This window comes from Monodon monoceros, unplaced genomic scaffold, assembly GCF_005190385.1.
Source record: "Monodon monoceros isolate NGI ecotype Baffin Bay Population unplaced genomic scaffold, NGI_Narwhal_1 Super_Scaffold_14, whole genome shotgun sequence".
NCBI classification, from domain to species: domain Eukaryota; kingdom Metazoa; phylum Chordata; class Mammalia; order Artiodactyla; family Monodontidae; genus Monodon; species Monodon monoceros.
Genome location: NW_021703770.1, coordinates 987,027 through 998,813, shown reverse-complemented (window position 1 = coordinate 998,813; position 11,787 = coordinate 987,027). Strand labels below are relative to the sequence as shown.

The 11,787-nt window shown below is 54.7% G+C and overlaps 1 protein-coding gene across 3 annotated transcripts in view; it reads right to left on the bottom strand.

Moving 5' to 3' along the window:
* The window catches only part of SLC45A4 (solute carrier family 45 member 4), a 36,489-nt gene extending 28,426 nt beyond the window's left edge, over positions 1–8,063 (bottom strand). For all 3 annotated transcript variants that reach the window (XM_029222857.1, XM_029222855.1, XM_029222856.1), the window contains exon 1: positions 7,355–8,063. In XM_029222857.1, coding sequence (XP_029078690.1) covers positions 7,355–7,598 — 244 coding nt within the window. In that variant the 5' untranslated portion in view covers positions 7,599–8,063. The remainder of the gene's footprint in view (positions 1–7,354) is intronic.
* Positions 8,064–11,787: the final 3,724 nt, after the last annotated feature.

Below are 11,787 nucleotides of genomic sequence, written 5' to 3'. Positions count from 1 at the left end.
CACATTATACCCATGCACACGCACACATTATACCCATGCGCACGCGCACACATTATACCCATGCGCACGCGCGCGCACATTATACCCATGCACACGCGCACACATTATACCCATGCGCACGCGCGCACACATTGTACCCATGCACACGCGCACACATTATACCCATGCGCACACATTATACCCATGCACACGCGCGCACACATTATACCCATGCACACGCGCACACACATTAATATGTGCACACGCGCGCACACATTATACACATGCACACACACGGCATGCAAATGACGGGCACCTACCTCCACTGCCAGGCATGCAGCAGGAGCTGGTCTGCAGGAGCTCCTGGGAAGCCCCTCCCTTGCCCTCAGACCACAGGCCCTGCAGGAAGCAGGCACGGATGCTGCTATGCCTGCTGGGGCCTCTGGGCCCCCAGCCCCCAGCATGCCACACCTTCACCCTCTTCCTCGCCTCAGGTTTGTGGGTCTTACCAGAACCCCCTCGACACTAACAAAACAGCAGTTTTTATAGGTGCCCCTCTGACCTCCTTTATCTGATGCTTTGAGCCTGAAGCCTAAGAACATAACATATTTTTACAGGCCCCTCCTAAAGCTGCAGTGTTTGACGAATGGTGGGAATCCAGTGTGTTAACAGACGTGGCCTGTCAGGAAGCGGGAGAGATGAGGGTGATGCTGAAGGCACCTGTGGCCAGCCCCAAGGTCAGCCCCGAGGTCAGCGGGAAGCCTCCTGCGAGGGCGGAGCCAAGGCGCCCCCCCCTTCCCCGCCCCGGGGGCTGCCACACAGCTTCGGCCTGAAGAGAAAGCCACGGGCTTTCTGCTCTGACCTGGACCTGGGCTCTCTACCTGCCCTGGATGCTCTGCTGCTGCTGGGGGCTTGTCACGTGTGTCACACGTGTGGGAACCTCCTGATGAAGGCGCACGAAACCGGCTGCCTGCAGGGGCAGCACCAGGTGCTGCAGGGCAGGAGGGGCGGCAGTCTCACTACCATGACCGCTGAACTTGGTGAAAATGCTGTATATTCAAGAAAGCAGAACTGAAGTTGTTTTTTTTGTTTTTTGGGGGTTTTCTTGCGGTACGCGGGCCTCTCACTGTTGTGGCCTCTCCCGTTGCAGAGCACAGGCTCCGGACGAGCAGGCTCAGCGGCCATGGCTCACAGGCCCAGCCGCTCCGCGGCATGCGGGATCTTCCCAGACCGGGGCACGAACCCGTGTCCCCTGCATCGGCAGGCGGACTCTCAACCACTGCGCCACCAGGGAAGCCCAGAACTGACGTTTTTAAAGGCACCCTCCCCTGCGAGGGACGATGTAGAACCACGGTGGCTGCACTGGGCCTGCTCCGTTTTCTTCCCGAGCTCACGGGACAGCAGTCATGGGACTGCTGGCCTGCAGTGTCTCCCACGAGAGGTGGGCGTTCCTCCCATGCTGTGGCCAACCAGAGGTCTCGGCCAATAGGACCAGGGAGGGAGGGCTGTCCTGGCGTCACACTCACCTCCTCCTCTGCTGTCACATGGGCCTTTCTGTCCTCCACAGCCCAGCAACGCAGCATCGCCTTCTAGCACTGAGGGGTAGCACTGCTGCCGGTCCAGAGGCTCCGGCACAAGAGGTGCTCACTTGGAATCAGGGGCCCTCAATTCAGGCCCCAAACTGGCCGGACAAAAGCCTTGGTGTGGACGAGGCCAAGAGTGCTGCGGTGTCCTTGGTGGCGGGGCACACACTTCACGCCAGGGGCCAGCAAACACAAACGGTTTACAGTGTTCCAATTTAAACTGCACTTACGGGCCTCCCTGGTGGCACAGTGGTTAGAATCCGCCTGCCAATGCAGGGGACACGGGTTCGAGCCCTGGTCCGGGAAGCTCCCACATGCCGTGGAGCAACTAAGCCCATGAGCCACAACCACTGAGCCTGCACTCTAGAGCCCGCATGCCACAACTACTGGGCCCACGTGCCACAACTACTGAAGCCTGCACACCTAGAGCCCGTGCTCCGCCACAAGAGGAGCCACCACGCTGCACCGTGTCAGGAACCAGGAATTGATATTGGTTTGGCAAAAGAACCATCTCATGAGAATGAAGTTACCTGGTTTGTCACCTGTGGAGCTCCCTGGGTGGTGGGTGCCCCAGGTAACAAGCTGCTCGGCCCAGTTTAGGTTTTCTGACCTGTCATCAGTGGGGTTGCTCCTGCCCTGGCCCCCCGGAACCGCTGGAAAGAGGAATGGCCTGGCCTCCTCCAAGGGCGTGTGCAGAGCCCAGGCGTGTGGCTGAGGCTGGCTCCCCGGTACCTACCCCACCACCACGGTCTGAGCTCACAGACGGACCACGGAAGTTAACTCTAACCTAAATACGGATTCCAGCTGTCATCCTCAAAGCCAGGCGATGGAAACCTGGGAAGAGATGGTGGGGTTTCAAAGCGGCCGCCATGAGACGGGCTCCTGAAGCACCCACACACGCCCGGGCAAGGCCGCCGACCTTCAGAAGGAGCCGTTTCGATTCCAGCGACACACTCAATTATGAAAAGAATTATTCCAACCAAATAGAAAATACAGATTCTAACAAAGCCACTACCCTTCAGGTATGCCACAAAATTACCAAGTGAATCCCAGACGACTTGAGATGGGCAGCCACGGGCTGGGACGCCCGCCACTGGGAAGAACCACGCAGGGGGGATGTGGCAGGACCTTCCCAGAAGCAGGGGAAGGGAACCTGCTGGCGGGTGAGGCGCACCCTGGCGCCCCCCTGATGGGGCCCAGGACCCAAAGCTGTCAGGATCTCCATGGTCTCAGAACCAAGACCACGTGGGGCTCTGTTCCCTCCCGATTAGGGTGTGTGCTTCACCTCCCGGAGGAGGACTCAGAATTCAGTGTCTCCCCCGTGAAGTGGAGCCAGCAGGGAGGGGATGAGCTCCCCACCTCAGTGCCCGCTGGGGACAACAGAAGCACATGGGAACCAGTCATGATTCCCGGGGCCTGCACACTCCGTGTATCCTCCGAGCACCACCTTGCAGCGACCGCTCCCCGCCCCTATCCATCCTCCCGCCGGGCCGCTGTGGGGTGGACCATCTCCCAGCCTGTGACTCCCCTGGTCCTCAACACAGCGGACTTGAAATGCAGACGGAGGGAGGGGCCAGGCCGAGGGCTGGGGATTTAAGCTGAAACCACTGACTTCCCTCAGCTCTGCTCACCGCGCAGCCCACCTGCTCTATTCGCGGATGGCCGTGAGACCACAAACCAGAAAGCTCTGTAACACACAGTGAAACCTACAGCTTCCACTGCCAGGATGCTGAAGCTGAAACACGGGCCAGACACTTCAAGGTTTAAACACACCCGACTTTCCCCTGGTGGGCTCCCCCGAGGCAGGTGGACCAGCCCTCCCAGCCTCTGCTTCCTCACGTGGGATGGTGACTAACGCTGTCTCCATAGTATTTATGTGTGTCCTCATCTGAGTGGTTGCGCATCTCTAACGGAGGCTGGCCACATCCGCTTAAAGGGCAAACACACGCAATTGGAACGAGAGGCAATGCATATTAGCTCCGTTTGGGGTGGGCACTGACCCTAGTGTTCCCTAGTTCCCCACAGGCCTTCTGTGTCCTACACACCAGCAGGTCCAGAGGCCTCATGCGCCTGGGTCGGGGCAGGCCGTCCGGGACCGAGGAAACCAGGAGTCCGGGCTTTGACGAGGCCACGTGGACACGTCTGGCATCTAAGGCACGTCACTCGTTCTTTCCTTCCACACACACACACAGTGAGCCTCCCCTGGGCACGGGCCACTAGGTGAGCCCATCTGAATCTGCCCTTAAAGGGGGCAGGGCAGGGTGGGGACCTGCAGGAACAGTGACGGGACGACGGCGCTGCGGGCGCTGCTCAGAGCCTCCCCGGGGGCAGAGGACACGCACACACTGACCACAAGAGCCTGGCCCGGGGACGGGCTGCGCGTCATCACATCTAAACCGCCACTCACCGCAGAAGCGACGTGCAAGACAGGATCATCCCTCGGACAGAACTAGACGCCCAAGGGCGTCGTATCTGATAAAGGACTCTTTAATAAAGAACTCTCACAACTCATTAAGACGACAAACAACCTGACTGAAATATCAGCAAAAAACGTGAACACGCACTTCATCTAAGATACACGAATGCCCACGAAGCACACGGAAAGCTGCTGAGAGTCAGCATCCATTAGGGAAACACAAATGCCGTGAAGGAGGTGGAGGCTGGAAGGAACGGTCTTCTCTTAGAAAGTAACCCTGGCACTTACCGTACGGCCAGCCGCCCACTCCGAGGTCTCTACTCATGAGAGATGAAACACAGGTCCACACACAGCCTTGCAGGTAATGCTCAGAGCAGCTTTGTTTGAAACAGCTCCCAAATGGAAGCAATCCACCTGCCCCTCAGCTGGTGAATGAATAGAGCAAGGTGGGGGTCCGCTCAGTGGGCTAGTAGTGAACGCACCGCAGAAACCAGGCCACGGACTGTGTGATGCTGTTTACATGAACTGCACAAAGGGCAGAACTATGTATGACAGAGGCGGGCGGGTGGTGACTGGGGGTCAAGGTGGACTGACGTGAGGGGCCACTAGGGAGCCTCCTGGGACAACGAAAATATCCCTGGTCTTAACTGTGGTGTTGGTTCCAACTGCAGACAACTGTCTATCAAGGGGATCAAACTGTCCACGCGGAGTGGGAGAATACTGTTTCTGCTTTAATAATTATTAACATACAAAATCCAGTAATAAACACCACACCTCTGGGTGTGACAGACAACTTTAAGAAGCTCTGACTCAGATCAGAAAATTCTGAATACTATGTTGCCCCTAAGAGTATAACGAAAGTACAACCCTGAGAAATACACTGGCCATCTGTTGTCTGTTTGCAATCTAAGCCCATCTAGGAACAACTCTCATTAAGCAGCATTCCTTTAACCTGTGCAAACAGCCTCTGTCCACAGTCCTGCTCTGCCCATGACCATGACCTATGCAGTGTTTAGGGTCAATGACAAGGGTCACCTTCATCCCCTTTGGGTCAGTTTGTCACGGCCACCTGTGATGACAATCCTCGCTCTTTCCATCACCATTTCTGGATGTTTATATGGAACAGACGTACCTGCGACTTTCAAAAGCTACATTTAATGTCTAGCCTACGTATCATATAGTAAAATACATAATACGTATTACCCTGGAATACCTAAAATAGATACAAGTCTCATGTAATACATGAAATGCTCAAAACCAAACAATGAAATTAAGTTGTGTGGAAATTGAGACTCACAACCTGTAAAGTGTGAAAGTTCCAAGGAGCTGTGCTGGTTCCAGGGTTTTGAGCCATAATACACATAACTTATCACCAAGGAAATGTGGAAATAAGAGCTCCCAAATCTCTACCAATTGTACCAACTTATTTCTCAGTAATCAGAGGTTCTGAATTCTGTATTTGTCACCATAACCATGGTGAGATGATCTAGAAGTTAAATAATGGTGCCTGACTCTGACCACATGAGCTTAGCCACACTGCTTTCGTTAAGGCCTCAACCCACGAACCCACATTGCTGCACATCAAAGGGACAAAATAAATGCTTGGTAAGATTAACTACCACCGGATGTACCCCATCCTGAGGTCTGGCCACAAAGGTGGTCTCCAAGCCTCTCGCCTCACTGCCACTCTGGAGCCGCCCACCCTGAGAGGCCTCCCCAGCCCGCCCGGGAGGGGGTGCCGCAACCTCTGGGGGCCGGCATCTCACCCCAGCTCTTCTCTTCTCAGCAAAGGCGGGTCACTCCCCCACCTCCAGCACGAGGACTAAGCTGCACGGGGACAGACATGGCGCCCTATCCACCCCCAGTGGCCTGGCACATGTGGGCACCCGAGGAAGGTGAGCAGGGTAAATGAGAGGTGATCGACACACGGATGAAAGAACAAAGAGTGGCCCACATGGTGCACACTCCACCACCCCCAACTCTCCAGAAAAGGTTCTTAACTCATCCGGGCCACTTTCTCAGGCCTATTTTTTTTTTTTTTTTTTTTTTTTGCGGTACGCGGGCCTCTCACTGCTGTGGCCTCTCCCACTGCGGAGCACAGGCTCCGGACGTGCCAGCCCAGCAGCCATGGCCCACGAGCCCAGCCGCTCCGAGGCATGTGGGATCCTCCCGGACCGGGTAACGAACCCGTGCCCCCTGCATCGGCAGGCGGACTCCCAACCACTGCGCCACCAGGGAAGCCCAGGCCTCTTATTTTTAAAGATGAAAAATAAAACACCGGGGATGCCAAAGGGAAAACATGGTGAAACACAGCAACCTAAACACTAAGAGTGACGAGCCTGCTCCTTTATTAACGTGCCTGACAAGACAGGTACGGCACCTGCTGTGCTGTGAAATGCCCAAGCGCATCTGCCTGCAGAGCACCCTGACGCCAGGGGGCCTGTTCATAACTGAAGGGGCCGCATGCTTCTCTAACTGATCTGCACCACGCTGGGCCTTAGCTTGTGCTCTCTGAACAAGAAACATTTTACCATGTTCAGAGAAACTTTCCTGTAACAGCCAAAATAAATAGATTGTTTAAATATTTTACTAGACACATGTGGAATTCTAGAATGAAACATGCTTCTAAATAGTTTGGCCCCTTATCCAGTTGGAAAATTACAGATTTTAAAACTTTCTTAGACAACGGGGAAAATTAAATACCTGGCCACATTTTTAGGGCCTAAGGCACCCCCGGTGGTAATTTGGAAGGGATGTCAGCGTTTTCATATACCAGGCTTAGTAATGCTAACCTGAGTGCAAACTCTGAGAATCCGAGTATTTCTGGAAATATCCATCACTCAGCCACCTAAAGTCCACAGTAAACTCAGATTTAAGTCGATAATAACAACAATATGATGAGAGTAAAACAAAACAAACAAACACACACAGCATTCTTTGGTGTCTTCTTCAGCCAGGCCCTATTCTGAGCGCGGGCATGTCTCCTGCCCAACAACCCGGGCTGGTCTGCGACTGACCTCACTTTACGAACGAGTGAGAGGCAGCAGGGTTCAAGGGCTTACCCAGCTGGTGGCCGCGTCTGGAGGCACCTCAGGGGAGGTGGGCACGCGCTGGGCCAGAGCTTGGGAACGCCACACACTCCCGAACGCCCAGCCACCAGCTGGCTGGGACCTCTGACTCCACGAGAGCATCCGAGGACATCCCCCCCACCCCACCCCACCCCCGCCAGGGGACACGGGGAAAGCCCATCGGAGGAGGCTGAAGGGACAGGAGACCGGGGACAGCCGTCAGCCAGCGTGCGGTGCTCCGTGTGCCGACACTCACGGGCGTGTGAGGCCCGGGGCCAGGACCCCGTGGAAGCCCAGGCGGCACTTACCGATCTGCAGCAGGATCGGCGTGACCAGCGCCGTCTCCATGGCGTAACAGAACTCCCTGCCAAACATCACAGCCCCGTGCATCACCCACAGGCGCACGGGGATGCGGTCTATGGACCCCTCGCTGACGGTCTCGTCGTGCGTCTCCGCCTCCGCGCTCCCCGGCTTCTGCAGGTCCGGCAGGGGCACCGGCAACTCCTGAACTTGCAGAGATTCTGAGTCGGCATTCTGCGGAGCCATTTTCATTACCACCAAAAAAATATATATATATATATTTACTCTATCTATATAAATAATTCTATCATATATCTTTAAGGATAAATTAAGACGTCTTCTCTTTCTGCTTCAGTGTGTTCCTCCAGCAAGTAATAATACTTATATTCCTCTTTGTACAAACAGGTATCTCGAAACTTCTCACAATCGGATGAGACACGCAGCAGAATAGAACGATTTTTGGTTGGATTCAACATATGGCTTGCTGGTTTACTGTGAATTAGAGTTAAAAATCCATAAATGCCATTCAGTTAATACCAGTTTCATCATCATTACTGAAGAAGTGCTGAAGCTCCTTTCCTTGCTACAGAGAGGTGGGCAGGTGACACACAGAGGTAGGCCGCCGTCGCTCCCCATCGAGGGACTGGTTGATCTGCAAGAGAGGAAAAGCCCTGCCCGGTCAGACGGGGCCTCAGGGCCTCCCAACCCGGGATCCGGGCGCCCTGCTCGAGGGGCTGGTCCTCAGCCTCTCGGAGACCATGGGCCTCCGTTCACTGGTCCTTACCCTAGGTCATCTGCAGAGAAAACAAAACCCAGTTTTTAGAAGAACAACATTTTCCTGCATGGACTCAATCATGGAGGGAGGATAGAGATGGGACAACAAAGGGAGAAAGGGAAACAGAAAGAGAGCTCCTCGGCAGTGACAGCCCGCTGGGTGCGGGGACCCCGCCCAGGGAAGGGGCACATGGGAGGCTCAGAGTCCACCCTGAGGTGCTGGATTCCTGTTGTGGGCCGTCTACAGCCGTGGTCCTTGACCTGTTTGTTATGAAGCCTTTTGCTAATGAAATGAAAGAGTGCCTCTCCGGGAAAAAACATACACGCAACGTGTGCCGAACACTGAACACCACGTTGAGGGGCCTGAGGACCCCCACCCGCACAGGACATTCCACGGGGCCCTGGAACCCGTCCCTCAATCCTATGTTTCCACCATCCCGGTGCCTATGACCCAGCTTTGTGACGCTGTCTCTACCTGGATGAACACACCACTACCAAGTGTGGATTGCCGAGAACCTAACTAGAAATGTCCCCTTAGAAAGGTTTTAGGAAAGCAACCATCTGCCCTGTGCAAGGCCAGAGCACGGATGCAGTAACACCCTTGCTCTTCTGCACATGGCCTTCCGACATGGCTTCCGTTCAACCCGAGGTGAAATCACAGAAAATGTGATTTTACATTAAGGTAGATCGGTAGCTGAGGTCTTACCGAAAATTTTCAACCATCGTTTTAAATAAAAATATTTCTGGTTAATATTCACTTAACCCAAGATGACCTTAATTCCTTCTCCCCTTCTCCCCAGAAAGGACCAGAAATCAAGGGGTGGCCTTCGCCGAGTGCCCTCCTCAGGGAGCCCTGGAAGTGATGGCGGGTCCCCAGCCTGACTGCTGGCACCGCTGAGCTGCTACCCTGGGGCTCCGGAACCCCAGCTTCACTACTCCACCACGCTGGGGTCTCCTCATGCTCTCTTTCCTTCAGCCCAAACTTCCCAGGGAATCACAGGTCCAAGTGATCCTACCTACATTTTTGCTTCTTAGGCCCCAAGTTTAATGACAATTCCAAACTGCAGCCTTCACACCTGAGATTTCTCTCACGTTTACAAATGTCCTCTCTACTGTATAATCAGTATCTGGATTAAAACAGCATTTCCGGGCTTCCCGAGTGGCGCAGTGGTTAAGAATCCACCTGCCGATGCAGGGGACACGGGTTCGAGCCCTGGTCCGGGAAGATCCCACATGCCGCGGAGCAAGCAAGCCCGTGCACCACAACCACTGAGCCTGCGCTCTAGAGCCCGTGAGGCACAACTACTGAGCCCACGTGCCACAACTACTGAAGCCCGCGTGCCTAGAGCCCGTGATCTGCAACAAGAGAAGCCACAACAATGAGAAGCCCACGCACCGCAATGAAGGGTAGCCCCCGCTCACCGCAACTGGAGAAAAGCCAGTGCGCAGCAACAAAGACCCAAAACAGCCAAAAATAAATGAATGAATGAATGAATGAATGAATGAATTTGAGGGGAAAAAAAGTATTTCCAAACTGGCACCCTGCTACAATCTTTTTACAAAACATAACCATGAAGCTCTCTCACATATACAATGTAAACAAAACAGTATGAAAACAAAACACCCAGCATGAACACCTGCCAACACCCTACGGTTCTCATTCCACCCCTGCCCTTCGAGTGATTCCCATCCTGAGACAAAAATCTCAGGACCTTCCCTTGAGTCAACCTGTCACTCTTACACCAAAACAGGGTCAGTGATTTTAAATGCCTTTTTCCACTAGGTAAGGGGTCATTTTCATGTGAAGACAGAACATCCAGACGTGTCTTGAAAACCTACACTGACTGACCAGCCCAGCGACTGCAACTAGTTTTCTCAGAAATGCTGAAGACTCAGTTATAATCATCAAACCCTTCAGTTCTGTCCCCTCACCCCTTGTGCCGCTGTGTGTCTGTCCTGAGACTCAGGCCCGAAATACAGCAAACTCCGCTAGGAGTCGTTTCAGCAACGGCTAAAAGGTAGGCAATAAAGCTGTGTAATAGCGCACTCAAATTGTTTTAAGGCCGTGGGTCTCACCCGGGGCCAACCGGCACCCTTGGGGACCCCACCCTGGGTGATGGCTGGAGATGTTTTTGGTCGTCACGACTAGGGGGAGGGGTTGCTACTGAGGCTCAGAGCGGAGGTCAGGGATGGGCTCAGCGCCCTGCAGCAGCCAGGATGCCTCCACAGCAGAGCATGGCTGTTCCCTAAGGTTATTATTAGACAGGAAAAAGGCTCTCCTAAAAACGCTGAAACCCTTATCACACTCTGAATCAATCAGCTAGCCCAGAAGCTGCAAACTCAACTTCACTTTGAGTTGAAGTGAACTCACTTCCCTTTGTTTTCCTAAACCAGCCTCTGCTCAAAGCAGAACAGGAAGCGCAGGTGAGCTCAAGGCACTGGCTCCTGGAGGACGGGTGGCATCTAGGGTCAGGTTTATAAGCAGGAAGAGGTGCAACCTGTTCCCTCCCAGTCGATCACCTAGGCCACAGGTGGTGGCATTTCCTGGTATTTATTTGCAAAGAGAAGGTGGGTAAGAGCCAGCGAGGGGCTGCAAAGGAAGCACAGCCAGCCGCCTGGCCTCCATCATGTTCAGACTCTGGGTTCCAACCCCAGGCCTACGGCTGCACTTGCTGAAGGGCCTGCGGAATCGGCTAAAGATGTCTAAGCAAGAAGTCTTGAATTTACTGGGAAAGCAAAGGAGGTAGAGACCGAACCCTTGGGGAGCAAAGGGCCCTGCGTCCTTAGGAAAGCCGCACGCCAACAGACCACCAGGTCAGTGCAAGCGTGTCCCCTCTACAATGCAAAGCAAGTCACCACACCCGAGTCCCTCCTGTTTGGGGTTCCCACTAAATTTCTAAGAATGGTCCAACAGTGGCCTCTGGAAAGAACGTGAGGGAGAGGGAGGGAGCCCCTGGCTGGACGCCTCCACTCGCAGGACTTCTCCAGGGTCCCTCCCAGGCAGGGGCGGGTACAGCTGCCTAACCTGTCAGCGGAGTCTGCTTCACACTCGGTATCCTGCTGGCCAGTCTGGTGGCCCGGGGACTGTGCACTTCCAGACATACCCATGGGTCCCACTTTAACCCCGGCCACGAGCACCGTCTTCTCAAAAGGGGAGCCTGCCCAGGGCTGCGGCGGGGCTGTGACCTGTTGGGGGGCGCGTCCAACATCCAGATCCTGCCCTGACGCTGTTTCGGGCCGGGGGGAGGGGGGGGCAGAGGGAAGAACTCAGCCTGCAGGGCAGGAGGGCCCTCCACCCTCGCTGTGTCCCGTTTTCCCAATGGCCGTGCGGTTGTCTCGACATGATTTATTTACAAGTCCACTCCCAGCACTTGGAGATTTCTCCCTTATCATCTCACACTGACTCCGTCTGCAGTGGGTCTATATGTCTCGGTTCGTTCCCTGTTCTCTACGTCCCGCGAGCCCGTCTGCCCGCACCCAGCAAGGCACTATGCAAGGACAGAGGCGCCAGCAGGTCCTGAGGTCTGGGGAGCCACTTCCCTCTGTAGCTTCTCTTCCCAGAGCTCTCCTTTTCACTCCTGCCTTTTTATTTGCAAGAGCTTTATGAGTGTGTGACCTTTAAGAGCTTGACTAGCTCGGGGGGGGGGGGGGGGGGGGGGGGGGGGGG